The 18775-nt window shown below is 44.8% G+C and overlaps 2 protein-coding genes and 1 non-coding gene across 12 annotated transcripts in view; 2 read left to right on the top strand and 1 right to left on the bottom strand.

Annotated features, from left to right (window-relative positions):
* The first annotated feature begins 800 nt into the window (after positions 1–800).
* Positions 801–1886, top strand: LOC148210047 (uncharacterized). Its single transcript, XM_088126234.1, has one exon. The coding sequence runs from the start codon at positions 801–803 to the stop codon at positions 1884–1886; it is 1086 nt and encodes a 361-aa protein (XP_087982360.1).
* A 9394-nt stretch (positions 1887–11280) lies between these two features.
* Positions 11281–11353, bottom strand: TRNAF-GAA (transfer RNA phenylalanine (anticodon GAA)). The gene has a single exon. It is a non-coding gene; the product is annotated as a tRNA-Phe (tRNA).
* A 1740-nt stretch (positions 11354–13093) lies between these two features.
* The window catches only part of LOC111023432 (uncharacterized), a 35890-nt gene continuing 30208 nt past the window's right edge, over positions 13094–18775 (top strand). For 6 of the 10 annotated variants that reach the window (XR_015792244.1, XR_015792247.1, XR_015792245.1 and 3 more), the window contains exons 1-2: positions 13094–13543; positions 13635–13749. Coding sequence is in view for 1 of the 10 variants with exons in the window: in XM_088126557.1 (XP_087982683.1) it covers positions 13697–13749 (53 nt within the window). In the remaining 9 variants the exon portion in view is untranslated. The remainder of the gene's footprint in view (positions 13544–13634; positions 13750–18775) is intronic. The other 4 variants (XR_015792250.1, XR_015792248.1, XR_015792249.1 and 1 more) reach the window with 1 other exon arrangement.

Here is an 18775-nt window from a genome sequence, read left to right as displayed (position 1 = left end):
TGATCATCAAGCTTACGGAAGTCAAGGCGAGGCTTGAACCGGTCGAGAGAGGCAACGAGATGTCCGGCTCCTCCGTCTCCAGAGATTCCATTCGAGGAAAAGGGCCGATGCATCCGACCCAAAGAACGAAGTATCAGTTCCAACCTCGCAGGGAGGGGAGGACCGACGCCCGAGGGTCCGACCAATTTAGACTCCCCTGACATCGTTTGATTGCTACAACGCCCGTCAGGGCCAAGGTGAAGGGCCACCAAGGTGATGAGGGGTGGCGCCTGAAGATCGGGAGTACTGGACATATGACAAAGAGGGAAGCCCGGAGGTCGACGATCGAGAGAGGTCCTCCTAGGGTGATGATTCGTTTCGGTCCGAAGTGGACCTCCTCCGAGATCAATTTCAGAAGGAGATAGAAAATCTCAAGCGGTAGTGCAAGCTTGTAGATCCGCATCGCGTGCCGAGCAAGAGGAGCCGCCTTTCTCCCAAGCGATCCTCGACGCACCTATCCCGCCGAGGTTCAAAGCTCCGGTCATGAGCTCCTACGACGGATCTGGAGATCCGATCTCTTACGTGGAGGTGTACGAGGGGAAGATGGATTTCCTGGCTGGAGCGACGCCACGAAGTGCCGAGCATTTCAGATAGCCTTGGAAGGCTCGGCAAGGTTGTAGTACCGACAGTTGAAGCCCCGATCCATCAACAGCTATCAACAGCTGAGGAGGTTGTTCATCAACCAGTTCTCAGCTCTACAGTTGTTGAAGTTGCCACCCTTTCACCTCGGAACAGTGAAGTAACGGGACAATGAGTCCCTGATGGAGTACATCGCTCGGTTCATGGATGAGCATGTCAAGGTGGTAAGTTGCACCGACAACATCGCCATGATGTACTTCACAACGGGGTTAAGTGACAGAAACCTGACGATCGAGTTCGAAAGTCGTCCGCCGACCTCACTGAACAAAATGCTCGCCCGAGCTCGACAGTACATTGATGGCCTGGAGAGGTGGAAGGCGAACGGAGCCAAGCGGAGCAGCCGCGGTAAAGATCGGGACCGAAAGTCCTCTCCTCCCAAGAAGAATCGTGCTGATGATCAGGGCTCGTCTCGACGGGCCGACGACAACAAGAATAGAGGCCGTCGCGACGAGAGAGCGCTTTCAGACCGTCGAGGGCCGAAGTTTGACAAGTTCACTCCACTGAACGCTTCGATCGCGAAAATCTACGCGGCAGCAAAAGATACCGACCTGGAAGCGCTGTTCGCAGCCCTAGAGAAACTCTGCCGACCTTCAGGGAAGCGAGACAAGCGACTCTACTGCCGATTCCACAAGGATCACGACCACGACACCTCTTGTTGCTTTCATTTGAATGAGCAAGTCGAGGATTTAATCCGAAGAGGTTATTTGAAAAAGTACGTCGGCAGTCGAGAACGGGCTGAGCCAGAAGGTTCAGCTCGGGAAGAGAAGCGAGAGAGAACACCGCTCCCCAGGCGGAAGGAAGATCGTCCTGCAGTGATAAATATCGTCCATGGGGGCCCGAGTGGGGGACAATCAGGGCAGAAGAGAAAAGCTCTGGCTCATGAGGCAGCACACGAGGTTTGTACCTCGTACCCCAAGGAGCCTGTGGTGCTGATCTTGTTTGACGAGCAGGATAGCGAAGGAGTGCACCTGCCTCATAACGACGCTCTGGTGATCGCCTCACTGATAGACCACGTGAAGGTCGGAAGAGTTCTTGTTGATGGCGGAGCGTCAGCTAATATACTGTCCTTCTCGACCTACACGACCCTAGGGTGGGAGAGGAAACATTTGAAGCGCACCCCAACTCCTTTGGTCGGCTTTGCCGGGGAGACAGTTAGCACAGAAGGATGCATCTCACTCCCTGTCATTGTCGGCGAAGGAGATCAGTAGGTGACCAAGGTCGTAGAGTTTGTTGTGATAGACCGAAGCTCGGCGTACAACGCCATACTTGGCCGACCTCTTATTCACGACCTCAAAGCGGTCCCGTCTACTTACCACCAAGTGTTGAAGTACCCGACCTTGGCTGGAATCGCCACAATTCGAGGAGAGCAAAAAACGTCGAGAGAATGCTACACGGCTGCGATGAAGGGGACCAACACTTGCGCGGCAATCATGGAGCTAGAAGCAACCGCACAACCGCGCGCCGACGAAGCAAAGCCCAGCCGAGGCACCCCAGCTGAGGAGTTAGAACTTGTCCCCTTGTTGGGGCCAGATAAACAGGTCAGCGTTGGTAGAAGGCTAGGGCCGAGGTGAAGAAAGAGCTCATCGATTTTCTGAAGGAGAACTCCGACGTGTTCGCATGGTCTCATAACGACATGTCAGGCATAGACCCAAGTATAATGGTGCATAGGCTTAATGTAGACCCTAGCTATAGGCCTGTGAGGCAAAAGCGTCGGCCGGTCGACGCCGAGTGAAGTAACGTAATTTGTAAAGAAGTCGAGCAGTTGCTACGAGCTAATTTCATAAGAGAAGTTCACTACCCTGCGTGGCTGTCTAATGTCGTTTTAGTTAAAAAATCTAATGGCAAGTGGCGTGTCTGTATCAACTTTACGAGCCTCAATAAGGCGTGTCCGAAAGACAGTTTTCCCCTACCTCGAATAGATCAGCTTGTCGACGCAACGGCAGGACACGAGCTCCTTTCCTTCATGGACGCCTACTTCGGTTACAATCAGATTCGGATGCATGCGCCCGACCAAGAACACACTGCTTTTGTTACCGACTAAGGGCTGTATTGCTACAACGTCATGCCTTTCGGTCTGAAGAACGCCCGGGTGACCTACCATGGTCAACATGATGTTCGCCCGGCAGATCGGACGCAACATGGAGGTGTATGTGGACGACATGTTGGTGAAAAGCAAGCAGACGAGCTTTCATTCGGCCGACCTGGCAGAGGCCTTTAGCGTACTTCGGAAGTACCAGATGAAGCTCAACTCGAACAAGTGCGTCTTTGGAGTCTTGTCAGGGAAGTTCCTCGGGTTCATGGTCCACGAACGTGGAATTGAGGCAAATCCGGACAAGATAAGGGCAGTCCTCGAGATGGATGCACCGAGGAATATTAAGCAGCTGCAAAGGTTGAATGGCCGTTTGGCAGCCTTGAATCACTTTGTGTCTCGCTTCACTAACAGGTGCCACCATTTCTTCCAAATGCTAAGGAAAAAAGGTCGGTTCGAATGGACCGACGATTGAACGTGACACCAAGGAGTTCGCCAAGACATGTGACAAATGCCAACGCTTCGCGAGCGTCTTGAGGCAACCTCCGGAGATGCTGACACCGATCTCAAGCCCTTAGCCTTTCGCTCAGTGGGGGATAGATTTGATCGGCCCACTATCGACGGGGAAGGGGCAGTTGAAGTTTGCCATAGTAGCTGTAGATTACTTCACCAAGTGGGAGGAACCAGAATCTCTGGCGTCTATTACCGAGGGGAAGGTCGTTAGCTTTGTGTGGAAGAGCGTAATATGTTGGTTCGGTATACCGAACGCCATCATCACCGACAATGGAAAGCAGTTCGACAGTGCTCGGTTTAATCAATTCTGTCAATAGCTCGGCATACGCCACCTCAGCTTGTCTCCGGCCCATCCGCAGTCTAACGGGCAGGTTGAAGCTGTCAACAAGATCATCAAGCGTGGTCTGAAGACAAGGCTGAAGTCCCTGAAAGGTCGGTGGGCAGAAGAGCTACCGGAGGTGTTGTGGTCCTACCGAACTACACCCTACCGATCTACTGGCGAGACGCCATACGTCTCTCCTCGTGAATCTTGACCTACTCGAGGAGAAATGATCTCACTCCCAGCTCAAACTAGCAGAATTCAGAACCGTATGGCTCGGTACTACAACGCCAGAGTAAAAGTCAGAACGTTCAAGCATGACGACCTCGTCCTCAAGAAGGTAATGCAACATGTCGGAGCACTCCAACCGAACTGGGAAGGTCCGTACAGAGTCTTGATGATACTCCGACCTGGAGCATATCTGCTGACCGACCTCAGCGGGAGACAACTCTCCTACCCATCAAATGCTGAGCATTTGCGAATTTACTATCAATGAGACGTATGCAATTAGACGTGTAAAATTTCATTAATTAATGAAAGTCGATCTCCAATGACTTGTGCAAATTTTGACTTTATTCGTTAGTGTCGTCTGCTACTACCGAGCTATGTCAAATGGGGGCCAATGAAGACTACGTGGTATGACCTATGCTAAAAGACCTACACTAAGTTGTGTTTTTACAAACATGCGAAGCAATGGTCAGCTCGTAGGAACTTGGGTATCCCAAATATTTTCGTTGAACACACCGCCAGGCTGAACTATTCGGCTGGTAAGCCGTTGTGTAGGAAGGCAATTATCAAGATTTGATAAACTCAGATAACGAGACCAAAATTAAAATAATTAAAATTTTAATAATTTTAAAGAAAATTTCTCTAAGTATAGGGACCTCGGAGAGACGACTCAAGTCTGAGCTAAATTTGTTTTCATTAAATTGAAAGTTTGATGAAGAGCCGAGGTATATATGCCTCGGCTCGGTACAATGATTCGATTCTAAAAATGACCATGAAATGAAAAGAAGCAATAGAAGGTGGAGACGTCCTACTCCTGCGGAGGGTCGGCAGGCTTGCTGGTCCTTACCTCGGCGTCAGCAGTCTCAGCCTCCTTACCGACGTCGGCAGGGCGGTCGACCCAGATAGACTCGTACTCCAGCTCGACAGCGGCAACGGCTTCCTTCGGGCAAGCGGCGTCGAGCTTGTTGATAGCATAATAGAAACCCCTGTCCGCCAGGTTGCGAGCTAGGCATCAAACTCGGGGAATTCTTTGACCTTCTTCTCTAGGTAGGCCCAGCTGGCCAAATTCTGCTGAGCCTCGTTCCAGCCTTTCTCAGCAGTCTCAGCTCGTTATCTGGCATTTCTCAGGTCAGTACTCGCTTGGGTCATTAGAGCCTTAGACCTGTCAGCCTCAGCTTCCTTCTCAGCTCGAGCTTGGTCAAGCCTAGCCTCGAGCTCGGTGATTCGCCGCTAGTAAGAAGCGTTCGTTTCTTCCTCCTTCAAGTCTCGCCCTCCGAGCTCCAAGCTCATCATCGACGCCAAGAGGCAGGCGTGGTAGTATAACTGCAAAAACGTGAGGTCAGGTCAATGAGAGACAAAAGAAAAGAAAAGAGGAAGAGTGGGCACGTGCTCACCTCTGCAGCGAGAGCTATGGTCTTTCTCACCGCCTCCATAGGGTTCTCTGACGCCTGAACAGCTCGCTCCACACGGCGGGAGTTGGAGGATCTCACCTTCGTTGCTGCCTCGTGGATGCTGAGGCGGGAGAAGGCGAGTTTGAATGACAGTGGAAGCTCGTCGCACTGCAGCTGACCCTGCTGAGAACCGTCCTCCGAGTCGACCACGATGGGGGGAGGCGGAGATCTGGAGTTAACCTCCTCGAAGGGAAGTGTCTCCCTCACTGTCTTCTTTCGCTGCAGTAGAGTAACCGACTCCTTGCCACCGACGACGGTCTGCAGAGGCTGAGCATGAAGGGCCTGAAGTTTGGTCAAGTTCGCCATCTCGGGGGCTGGGACGTCGGTACTGCTCGTACGATGGCGAGCCTGAGGAGCCGCTGGAGGAGCAGACGAGGCCGAAGCTCGCTGTCGCTGCGTGCTGCTCAGGGCGAGGAATTTTGAGGCCATCTCTGAAAAAGGGGATAAGGTCAGTAAACCAATGAGCAAAAAGAAGACGAGGTTAGTAATGAACGACCTAAAGTGCTGTGGGCAGATTACCTTATGGGGCTTTTCTTTTTTGCGAGCTGCGTTGCCGAGGTTTGGGAAGTTTCTTGAGCTCGTCTGGTTGGTTGTGAGGATTGAGGCCACAAGAGAAGAGGTGGGAGTTCGAGACAAGAGCTTCACCCCACAGCGCGTACCTCAGACTTTGGCTCTGGGCACGCTTCATGATCTCCCAAGACTTGTTGTTGATCTTCAGGACAGGGGATGGCAGAGCTGCAAAACAGGGCTACGTCAGAAACGAAAAAACATAAGTTAAGACAAAAAAAACCCCCTAGCTCGCACCTAGGACACTCGCCTACATCTCTGAACTCTACTGAGACTTGGCAGGTCAACTCACCCCCTCCATCCCTCAGAAGCCACTTGCCAGAGACGAGGAACCAACACTCCTTCCAATTTTTGTTGGAGGAAGGGTTCTTAATCAGCTGACCTATATTCCGTCGAGTTGAGAGGTAGTACCGACCCTCTCCCTCGTTAGAGGCCTTGACGGTGTGGGTTGCTAGGAGCTGATCTACCCATAGTCTGTCCTCATCCTCGTCTTGGAAGACCCACCACAGAATGTAGGCTCCGAGCACGGTAGACCACCTGTTAGGGGAGAGCTGAGTTGGGGCAAGGTTAACCGCGCTAAGGAACCTTTGGATGAAGGTGTAACGCCCCGAGTCCCTCAGGTTACTTAGTCCCGAATTGGGAGATTTTTTTTTCAGTAATTTTAAATTGATTGTTAATTAAATTTATGGATCGTTAACTAAAGTTACCCTTACTATCGAGCTCTAAACTCCAACTTAAATTAATAATTACCGACTCGGTGTGGTGGGTCTTGTTTTAAGGGGGATGAACTTCTTTCCTCTTGGGCCTGAACGCGTTGGGCCTCCATTGGAGTAAATGAGTTTTAAAACAAAACAAAAGGAAAAGAAAACCCTAGCCCCAAGCTCCTTTTCTTTCTTCTTCTTTCCCTTCAACCCTAGCCGTTTTCCCTCTTTGGTTCTTCTTCATCTCCCCGATCCATTCCCGTTTTCCGGCAACCTCGACGGCGGCAGCGGCATATCGGCTCCACGGACAGCGGCACTCGGCGGCGGCAGATCCACGAGCGGCGAGAGGCGGCGATCGACGGCGTGAAGTAGCAGATCCGGTGGTTCCGAGCGGCGGCGCGAGGCTCCCTCCTCCGGCGTGGTGCGACGGCGGCGGTTCTGCGCGCGGGTTGAGCAGCAGCGGCGCAATCTTCCAGTGGCAGCGTTCGAACCGCGGCGGCCGGCGACTCCCGGTGCTCCAGCGGCGGCGCGACCCCTCATCGCGGCGGCGCACGGCGGACGGCGTACAGCAGCGGAACAGCGGCAGAGATTGAACGTTACAGCGGTGTTTTAGACGTTTAGCGGCGACCCACGCTCGTTCGAAGCTCGATTTAGGCTACCCACACCTTGGCAAGCTAGATCTAGGTGACCCATATCCATACGAAGCCGGTTTGGGGGTAATGTGTCATTCGAATCCTTTTAGAGTCGAATTTCGGAGGCCAAATAGGTTGTTTAATGTGCTGTATTTTCTGTTTCGGTGTGCTTAGGTGTGGAGTCGGCGCAACATTTAAGGGAGCGGTTGTGAGTAAGTAGCATGGGGGTGGGTGCGTGTGTTGGTGTTTATTATTTATTTGTCGATGTACCATTTATGATGTTTTGAAAATGGTTCTGATACGATGTCGTGCGGTGTAACTCTCGTTTTTGTTGGTTTGTATGCCTAGGTAGTGTTGAATGTTCGTTGGTGATAATAGTAGAAACTTTGTATTGTTGAGCTGCCGAGATCTGTCGTGGAATGATGTGTGTTTGCAGGGAATATTCGTTAAAATAAATATCATGGTGGGGATGTTTGTTGTCTGAAATCTGTATGAAGTGTTTGGCATGTTTTATGAGTTTTTATTATATCTGGCAATGCTTAATGTTTGCGGATGTTGGATAATGAGTGCTTGGGTGATTTGTGTTGGACTGCAGTCGTTTAAAAATTGTTGATCATGCTCCGTTACGACTAAACTCACTGTGGCGTTGTTGTTAAGATTTAATATGTTGTAAAAGCATGATTGATTTATTGTTTTGCTATTAGAATGATATTTATGTTGTGGAAGCATGCTGAAATGTGTTGGTGAGTTGTGAGATGCATTGAAATCATACCAGTGGTGGTGTTGTTGATGGGCGTTGTGGTGGTTGGTGTTATTAAGGGGTTAGTACTGGAATCTTGGTTGGAGGCTAGAAACGATATGTGGAGTTTTACAAATTATGAAGTGAATGGGTGAGTGTCAGGGCCTCAGGTATAAATGGTCGTGGGCTGATACGTCACTAATTGGGTATCGAGGCCTCGGGTATAAATGGTCGGAGGTCGATACGCTAATATTGGATAAAGATGAGTGCGAGGCCTCAGGTATAAATGGTCGGGGGTCGATGCGAGGAGTCTTTCCGAAGGAGAAGTATTGGGGCCTTGGGTATAAATGGTCAAGGGCCAATAGATTGTAAGACATCGAGGCCTCGGGTATAAATGGTCGAGGGTCGATGCACTAGTGTCGGGGCTCTGGGTATAAATGGTCAGGGGCCGACACTACCAAAAGAATGGTTTCGAAGAGCTCGAATAACTAAGGTGAACATAGTTGTATTTGAGGTGTTGGAGAGCCAGGTGGACGGTATTTGTTTTTATATGATTGTGGTTAGCATTGAGTCTTATAGAGCATGTTTATGGATGAATATATAATGTACCAGTAAAGCATGTCTATGGTTGTTCGCATACTGTTATGATAGAGCATGACGATGTATGTTTCCTTTATGGTTATGAGCATGATGTTTGTGTGTGCTTGGTGAGGGCTACTTACGGAGTATATTTCATATACTCACCCCCTCCTTTCTACAATGATTGTTTCAGGTGAAGGACTCGGGAGTGACCAGGGTGATGGGACAGAGGAGACCTGACAAGCGAGGACCATAGGCTGCTTAGTTTTTCCTATTTGGTTTAATTCATTGGTTAGGGCCTTATGTTGTGGCCAATAAATGGTTTATTTGCATTTAAATATTCGAGAGATTTTTCCCTTGTCGTTAGATTTGCTTCGGGTTAGGTGCCTATTTGAGATTTATTCCATTTGTTTAGATTCACATAAATTGAATAATAACTTGCCTCGTGAAGTGGTTCATGAATGTTGTTGAATGTTATTCCATGAGATTGGTTTATCGTTAATTTGCTGAGGATTGGGACTTGACTGTATAAGTTTATGTACATAGGAAGTTGGCAGGTTATAGCCGGGGTTAAATTTGATTAGTTGGGTAGTTAACGTGACCTAGAGGTGAGCGGAAATTTCTGGGTCGTTACAGAAGGGATGAAGTGGAAGCCTAACCCCCCTATTGAACATCTGGGGATAGAAACTGACGAAGCTCGGAGGAGGGTCGTCGAGGTGCTCCCCGATGCTAGGTACCCTAAGCTCTATGGAGTTGGGGATCGAGTAGGTTTTGCGGAGTTCGACTAACCTACCTACCGAGCAAGTCAAGGGAGGGAGCTCAACTACCGGACCAGGGTCAGGGCTTCCCGAGGTGGAGGCTATATTGGGGTTTGCCGAGCTATCCTCAACACGAGGGTTCCCTGAGGTAGAAGCTAAGGTTGGATCCCCTAAAACGTCGTCTGAACTAGAGGAACTAGACGACCCAGACGATGAATCCCTAGACGAGCTACTCATCGTCAAACCTGAATGGGAAGGCTTAAAAGAACTACCTAAAGAAAGAAGGAGAGAGTGCCTGACTTGGAAACGGTCAAGGTACACGAAAACTCGAGAGTGAAAAAGTGAAAAGTGAAAAGTGAAAATGAAAGACACCCCGCCATTTATAGGACAGGCCGGAAGCACGAGAGCCGTCCGATCGGGGGAGAATCAACGGATGCGATTTGCCGGTGAGAGATAATTCCCGCGGCGACGTTTGAGTTCTCGAGGCAGGAGCTAGGGCTGACGACATCAGTGACGTCACCCGCAGACGCGTGGATTCGGCCACCTTCGCTTAGCCCGACTACTTCGCCGAGTCGACCTACGCCACGCCGAAGTGGGGGCCAATGTTGGATGCGAACTTGAACCTGTCACGTGTCATGATCAAAGAGGTAAGTCGAATTGACGTGTGGATGAAATTATAATTTTTCCTAAGGTGTTTAGGTCGGCGGTCACGGGCCGAGCTAAAAGAACGAACCGACCTTAAACAGAGTCCGTAAACATGTTTTTTCCGAACCCGACAACACGCCGTATTTTTAGGGTGTGTCAAAGTTCTTATCGGGCCCAATTTCTATAAATAGAAACCCTTGCCTTAAATTCAAGGTACGCAATCCTAAAGAGACTCAGCAAGTTAGCTCGGACTCAAACTCACCTGGTGCTAACTTTGTTTTGCAGGTCTCAAGAGTGTTCTAGGAAGGTATTAGATCGTTGGCCGTGGTTCATACTGCATGTTCTGATCTACGTTACATTCGAGCTCAGCAATTTCGAGTTCCAACACGCTCAATAAATGAAATGCTTAACCTTAAGGGTTGTTTTCCTCTGAGTGAGAGTTATACAACTTGAGTTATGGGGATAAGAATGATTTTTTTTTCAAAAAAGAATAAAAAATAAACAAAACAATAAGAAAAAAGTATTTTGTCGTAGTCTAATTGATTTAATAATCTATAGATCTATTTGACATTAATTAGAATTCTATACATAACTTTGAATTTCCTCGAGCCGCACGAGGAGAAAACTTCTTATACGATTCTAGTAGGATGGCCCTTACGTAAGGATTATATTGCCCCTAATTTTTATGAAATACAAGATGCTCATTAAATAATACGAAACAAATCTTCACTTATACAACTCAAGATATTCAAATACATTTGTAGGTTCTTTTATAGATATAGCATAGTAATTGAAGTCTCATTCATCTCATTATTATTGATTTTAAATATAAAAAAGAAAAATACAATTAGAGAGTTGTTGAGATTATAAAATTTTTAAGATACTTATTTTGGATGAGTCGAGCTAATAGGATGAAGTAAACTAAATGAGTTCTGTATCATGAACTATGTATCACACGCATCACTTAGATGTGATTTAGAAAGTCACATAGTGGGAAAATGAAGAAATCTAATATGAAAAGAGAACCGGATTCTATTTGTACTCTATCTAAGATGAATCTTGGCCATTCCCGCCTTTCAACTCCCCTAGACTATACTTTAGGGTCTTATGAACCAACTAATTGAACCTTTGAAATATGTATAAAGTATTAATTGAACGCGAGGAGACAGAGTATGAACAAATAAAAAAGAAGAGGAAACAAAATAAATTTTTTTTCTTTTAAATATCTATATACATACTTTACATATTTATATACATATCCTCCTTATCTTTACTTGTCTATTTTACTCATCTATAAATAGAGTAAAAAATATAGTTTAGTTAAAGGGTATATCTCCAGACATCATGATGTATCAGTATTTTTCATGATCTATATTATTATAGAATACGTAGACCCATATTAATGAATTTGTAGAATAGATACTCGTACAAATTCATGATGTGCTAAGAACCAGATTTGAACTGGTGACACGAGGATTTTCAGTCCTCTACTCTACCAACTGAGCTATCCCGGCCATTTCCGACACATTATCCTTATTTTAATAGATTCGCTTCTCTCTCTCCCGCGAGGTTTGAACTTCGCGTGGTGGGAAGGCCTTTGCAATTCGCATCTTCCTGTCCAGCAAAGAAAGTGAAGGGGAGCGGACAGCAAGTTGGAGGACGTTGTAGAACCGCGTGATTGATCCATCTGCGCCTCGAGGGAAAGGTCTCCATTCCTACGGCAGTTTTGTCAACGAATGCATCTCGGGCCGGGAACTTGATCCCCCAAAAAGGGGCTGCAGCGGTCGAACTTGAATTCTGGAAATCCGCGGATTTAGGCGCTCTAGCCAAAACGAATCCTATTTCGGCTATTACCTTCTCCATTACTATGTTCTCATACGCAGGAATACCCTCGTTAGCCGGTTTTTGTAGCAAATTCTATTTGTTTTTCGCCGCTTTGGGTTGTGGGGCTTACTTCCTAGCCCCAACGGGAGTAATGACTAGCGTTATAGGTAGTTGGGCAGCTGGAAGGTTGCCCGGAGTATGTTGGGCTGTAATGCCTCCATTCCTATCCCATCCTTTATGATCTCTGGGCCGCCAGCCTTCCTCATACTCCTCCCTTCATTCATTGAGTTGGAGGAATCCATAGGAGGCCCGCCCGTTATGCGTTGCATGAAAGAACCCGCCCAACCCAACGAAGAAGAACCGAACCTGACAGACACATCTTTTTCCTTTTGGGAGGGTACTCCGAGTAGTGGGTACCTCGTAAGACCTCGACCCGCCATCAAATCTATAATAGATAAACCACTAAAAATTGAACTATGAAGACTTTACATAGTATACATCATGCCCATATAGACCAACAAAATAAAGGGTTATGAATTTTCATAATACATCACAGCACAAGTATTATATCCATCAAGTCCTCAAGTCCATATAGACCACTCAACTAAAGGACTATGAATTCTCATAGTACATCACAAAATTAGTGTAAACATTATGGTTTTTAGTCCCATACATATTGAGGACTCAACAATTATACTTCTTGTTAGGCCTTTGGTGAGATGATTCACTAAGTTTCTGTCGAACCTCAAATATAGGAGATAACTCCACATTTCAGCAACTCTTTCACAGCTCCATTTCTCAAGCTTATATGCCTTCTCCTGCCATTGTATAGACTATTTTTGGCAATCCCTATGATAGCTTGTGAATCACAATATAGGGATATTAGTACGAATTCTCCCTTCATAGCATATTTCATGCAAAAAAAAAATATATATATATTCACACAGTTTTAAATTGTAGAATAATCCCTATGACAATTTGTTGATTTCCATGAAATATAGTTCCTCCACCTTAAATAAACACATGCATATATTCGCTAGTAGACACCTTATTGTTACTATAATATTTTTTGCATCAAAATCACCTCCTAATACATAATGAACTTGTTAAAGTGCAAACAATAATCCACACGATGAAAAACAATCTAATGGTCTTTACCAAAATAATAAGTATACCTACTCAATGTACTCACATCATATGCAATATCAGGTTAGTACAGTTCATAAGAAACATAATACTACCCATAATTTTCACATATTCAGATTGAGATATAGTATGACTCTTGTTTTCTTTTTCCTTTTTTAAACCATCCTTATCATTCATTAAGGAGAAAATGCCTTGTGGGCTACAGAAGATAAAATTGGGCTAAGATTGTTAAAGGTCCAAACCGGACACTCATCAGTCCACAATAAATTGTAATTAGTTTGGATAGCATATCTCGCGAGTTTATGAGCCACTTCATTAAACTCCCTACCCAAATGAAGGAACCTAATCTCTCTGAAGAACACTGAAGCCCCCGAATTTCTGCGAGAAAGATCTTCGTCTCGCCCAGAATTTTGACCTCCGACGACAAAAGCCTCACCACTTCAAGATAACCGGTGTGCATGATAACGTATGTAAAGCCTGACCAACTTGCAAAACGCAACTCCTCCTTGACCAATTTGGCATGCAACGGAGAGAGGCGCACCTCCAAACAACGGGATAAGGTAAAAATCACTTTCCTTTCATGATCTTGGATTAGGGTCCCAATTCCAGTATGAGGGAGATTCAGAAAACAGGCAGTATCAATGAAAATATGGAAGGACAAAATCAGGACAAGGGGAATTGGGATCCACCTGGGCTGCTAATTTATGGGCAGAAAGTTCACCATCGGAGGATTGGTAATCTGACAAGTACCTCTAAAACCAATCACATTTTAGGGAGATTTCAGGAATATGCTTCTGATTGCATCATGCATTTCTGTCATTCCAGATTGCCCAGCTCACGGCCACTGATAGTTCCAACTTGTGTGAATCAAACGGAGCTAAAAGGGAATGCTAGAAATCTTCAAAACTCTCAGAGCCAAATCAGTCTATCTGCACCAAAGGTACACACGCATTCCAAATTCATCTTGCACGTTTACAACTAACAATCGTATGAAAAATAACCTCCATTTTTCTGTTACACATAGGGACATATAGGGGAAATAGTGACCCCCTGTGAACCAAATTGATTCTACTTGGCAGACAATTATGAATTGCTTTCCATAGAAAATGTTTAACTTTAACAGTGGATGTTCAATTTCCATAGTTTTTTCCACATTTGATTGATTGCATCACTGCTATATTATTCCACTAGGATCTTCTTATTCATGTATGCCTTGTAGGCACTTTTTACGCTAGCTACCCCTCTTATGAAAATGCCACTTTTTACACTATAGCTACCCCTCTGATCAAAATGCCACTTTTTACACCATAGCTACCTCTCTTATCAAAATGCCACATCCATCTAGCATTTATAACCCATTTGTTAATTGGAATTTGTTTTTATAAGGATGCTATCCTCTGGGTGAAAGATGTCCTATAGTTTGTCCTCATCCCAAGCACCATTAACCAAGAGATCACTAACCATCAGGTCCTCATTTACACTGACAGATGATATGGGCTTAAAGGTAGATCCTCTAGGCAGCTAAGGATCCCTAAAAACCCAAATAGTTTGCCCATTCGCTACTCTTTTCTGAATCCCAACCTTCAGGAGGTCTCTTCCCCATAAAAAACTTCTTAAAAAAGAAGAGGAGTTTTTCTCTAGAGAAACGTCAAGGAGATGAGAATGAGGAAAATATCTTCCTTCAAGAACCTTGGGGACTAAAAGATGAGGATATTTCAACGTTCTTCACACTTGTTTAGCGAGCAAAGCTTGATTGAAACCTTCTAGGTCTTTGAAATTTAAGCCACCAATCTCTTTAGGATAGCATAACTTATCCAATTTCATCAAATGAATTTTCCTTTGGTTTCCATTTACTCCCCACCAAACTCAAGCAAAGATCTTCGTAAGGTCAAAGCACAAGGTTTTCGGGAGACGAAAGATCCATATACTGTAAATCGAAATGGCCTGGCCAATACTCTTGATAAGGACTTCTTTGCCACCCATAGAAAAGAAACTTCTCTTCCATCTCTAGAGAACCGTCCAAACCTTGTCCTTTATCTTCCTTAAATCTGAAGTCTTTCCTCTTAAGAAAATCGAGGGCAATCCCAAATAAGAACCAAGATTTTCAACCACACAAACACCAAAAATTGATTGGAGGTAATCCCATCTAGATAATATTCGGGTGGAAGCACATGGCCGACTTCTCAAAATTTACACATTGACCTGAGGCTACCTCATGCTCTCGAAGAATTTTCTTCACTATAAAACACTCCATCGGATCTGCCTGTAAAAATACAAGACTATCATCTACAAACAAAATGTGCGATATTGGAGGACTATTAGCAGTAATAGAAAAACTAGTAAAGTATCGGCGAACTATTGCATGAAACCCCAGACAAAGCATAGTCATCTCTAGAAAAATCCATTCCACTCGGCCATAAGCCTTACTCATGTCAAGCTTAAGAGCAACAACACCCTCTCTGCCACTTTGGATACTTTTAATAGCATGTAAACATTTATGATTGATAATAATATTATCTGTAATCGCTCGACCCATAATAAGTACGGACTGTGCCTTAAAATTAATGTCATTAAGGATCCTCTTCTACACTTCATAAAAAGAAATTAACCTGGGATTTGTAGACTTTGGAATCAAAGCGATATTAGTTTCATTGAGTTCATTGATGTTCCCACCTCCATTCAGGATAGCCAAGAAATTTGCCACCGTTTTGGGTCCCACCACTTGCCAATATTTCTGATAGAAGAGAGTTGGGAAACCATCAGGGCCAGGGGCCTTTGTAGGAAATACTTCTTTGATTGCCTGAGTAATGACCCCTTCACTAAAAAGAGCCATCAAAATTCTGTTCATATATGGGGTAACTCGAGAAGGGATTACTCTCATCACCTGCTGCAAAGTTTGCTCACTTGGCTTAGAAGATTGAAAAAGCGTTGTAAAATACTTAATGAAAGATGATTCAATATCCATTAGGGCCTCAGACCAAGAACCATCAGCCAAAGTAATGCCCCTAATTTAATTCTTCTTTTTTGGAATAGAAGAATGCTTATGAAACCATTTTGTATTTTTGTCACCCCATTTAAGCCAATCTTCAAGTGACCGCTGCTTCCAATAAATCTCCTCGGCTTCCCAGAGATTATTTAGCTTCTCCTAAAGCGAGTGAATGACCACAAAATTTAGGGGCTTGGGGCAGTTGTATTCCTTTGCAATAGCCGCTTTGGTATGATTTATTTGCTGAAATAGACCATGATTTTGAGAGGAACCCCAAGATTTTAAGGCTGATTCTGTAGCCTTTAAATGATAAGCCAAACTAATATTCATTCATTCCCTTGCATGCCATACACCCGCTTGGTCAATAATATACTCACATTCTGGATCTTTGCACGAATATTCCTCAAATCTAAAAATATTCTTCCTCTTCCGAAATCCCATGCCACCTCTTTTGTAAGAGGTTTCAAGTTGGATGGCTCTATGGTCAGATTTTGACCACTCAAAGATGGGAGGCTCTGGAATCGGGGAACATTGCTTTAAAAGTTGTGTTACACACAAAACAATCAAGACACTCCCAAATTTGATCGTTTGCTTTACGCCTATTGCACCAGGTGAAAGAATTAGTGTCGCATTAGAATTCCGCTAAGTTACAATAATCAAGAGCCCTTTAATCAAGAGCCCTTGGAAATAAAAAATTTGACTGTCATTTAACTTGGGCTCCCCCCAATTTTTCTGAGGATCGCAGAACAATATTTAAATCCCCACCAACCAACCAAGCAGAGTTGTCTGAATTGTAGAGGTGACCCAATAGTTTCCAAGTTTTAGCTCTTTTTGAGACAATAGGGTTGCCATATAATCCTGTAAAATCTCCACGAAAAGTCTTTCCAGCAAACACTTGTATCAATATGAGAAGAAGAGAAAGAACAAAGAGAAATAGTAACCTCCTTCCTTCAAAGAAGACAGAGATCCCCTTTTGAGCCACTACTACTAACAGAGAAACCCCTATCAAAGTTCAACTTTATTCTCAATTTTTCAACCGAACATTCATTACAGTTTATCTCCATTAAGAACAAAAGGTGGGGATTAATGTGACAAACAATTTTCATGGTGACCGGCAGGGCTATTTAACAGCCTCTGCCGATAAAACTTCAAGGATGTGATCACTGCCAGTATTTGGGTCAAACTTCGGCTTCTTCTAAGCCTGCATAAATTCATGGTCCATCTTAGCCTGTCTCTTTCGTGAAGTAGTCCCAGTTTTAGTAATACGAGAATCCCTTCTCGATCGGGCCAGCTTCTTACACTCTCGAAGGCTAGTTTTACCCTTTTGATTACAAGGGTGTGGGACCCTCACAAAATCTGGAATATCATCCTCCATCTTCAAATTACAATTCCAAAGGGAACCATCAAGGCAAACGAGATCCGCATTAATAGTAATCAAATCATCCTTTTTCTTCCTTAAAATAGAATTCTCATTGATTGCCTTATTAAATGCTGATTCCTCAACAATTATGGGGCACTTAAAGATAGTCGGAGATTCTGCAACTGGCTGGGTGGTGGTAATAGGGTTTACCAGAATTGAGTCCTCTCCGGCTACCTTGTCCGATCAACAATCACCCACAAACCTCGAGCTCTAACTAAGGTTGTCTTCGCAATCTGGAACCTTACTTGTGGTAGTCTTCATGGTCCTGCCCTGAATAGATCTAGAGAAACTTAGCCACGGATCGTATTGATGCGACAAACCTCCCTTAAGCCCTGCATCTGTGTTCGGTGATCACAATCCTGAATCAAATGTCCAATCTTGTCGCAAAAGTAACAAAAATCCGACAATCGTTCATATTGAATAGGAATCCAACATCCTTCCATTAGCCCATCAATGTTTATTTTGATTCCCTTGCGAAGAGATTTCGTTATGTCTGTTGGGTGTGTTGCCCTAAATTCGTAATTTGTATTTATGTAAAAACAAATGTATATTCAATAAAGTTTTATTCAATCAATTTGTTGTTAAATTCATAGCATTGCATTGTCCAAAATCCAATAAACTAAACATCCAAGGTTATTATCATGTATCCGGGACAATATATCTATTGGGTACATATTTAATATACTGGGTATATACTAGGTATATATTTGATATACCCCTGATGTACAAGTGGATAATGTTCCGTGAATAACCTAAAAGGTCTATAGTATATGGATAAGGCTGGATACCTTATCCTGACAACACTATGGATACGACCCACTATGTAAATGTTACAGACGACTCGATCTAGGTTGTTCGTGTGCAGACATGCGAGTGGGGGTATCTTATACAATGAGTTTGTATAAGACCGGACCGCGAAATAGCCAATCTTTATATGTAACACCGTTAACTAACAGATTGTTATTTCTTAGGATGACTAGACAACTCATTCTCAATCCTGAGTGAGTTATGGACTCCTGCCCGTGAGGGCTCGTCGTTTGATCTGTATGGGTGAGAGTGACCCGAAACGTCGACTCAATATTCCTACCATTTTGGGGACGAGACCGAGCGGGGAGTTGGAAACATAACTTCACAAGATGGAATTCACTCCTCTCCCGACTTTAGGGAATAGATGAGTGTTTTTTTATATGCTAACTCCGGAACTTGAACAGGGGGCTCCACCCTCTCACTGGCCTGAGAGGGACGCGGACCATAACCGGGTTGTTCATTAGAGAAGTAGTGCTATTTAAGGAGCAAAATGTAACACAAGGGTAAAACGGTAATTTGACCCATTTGTGGTTACGAACACGTGAAAGATTGACTTGTCATTAATGGTCATATAACTGTGGACACGAAAGCATTATGCAGTGAGAAGAGTGCAATTGCGAGTCTTTAGTGGAGCGACCCGTAGTTAACGAATGTTGATTAACTCGGTCAATGAGTTTGACCGATTAATCTCGTATCGTTGGAGCTTCTGATCTGTAGATCCATTAGGTCCCCTTGCTAGCTCACAACGGATAA

The sequence above is a fragment of the Momordica charantia genome (genome assembly GCF_013281855.1).
Source record: "Momordica charantia cultivar OHB3-1 chromosome 7 unlocalized genomic scaffold, Mcharantia_2.0 BLBB01000007.1, whole genome shotgun sequence".
NCBI lineage: Eukaryota > Viridiplantae > Streptophyta > Magnoliopsida > Cucurbitales > Cucurbitaceae > Momordica > Momordica charantia.
Note: the sequence above shows the minus strand (reverse complement) of the source record. Positions and strands in the feature narration are given on the sequence as shown.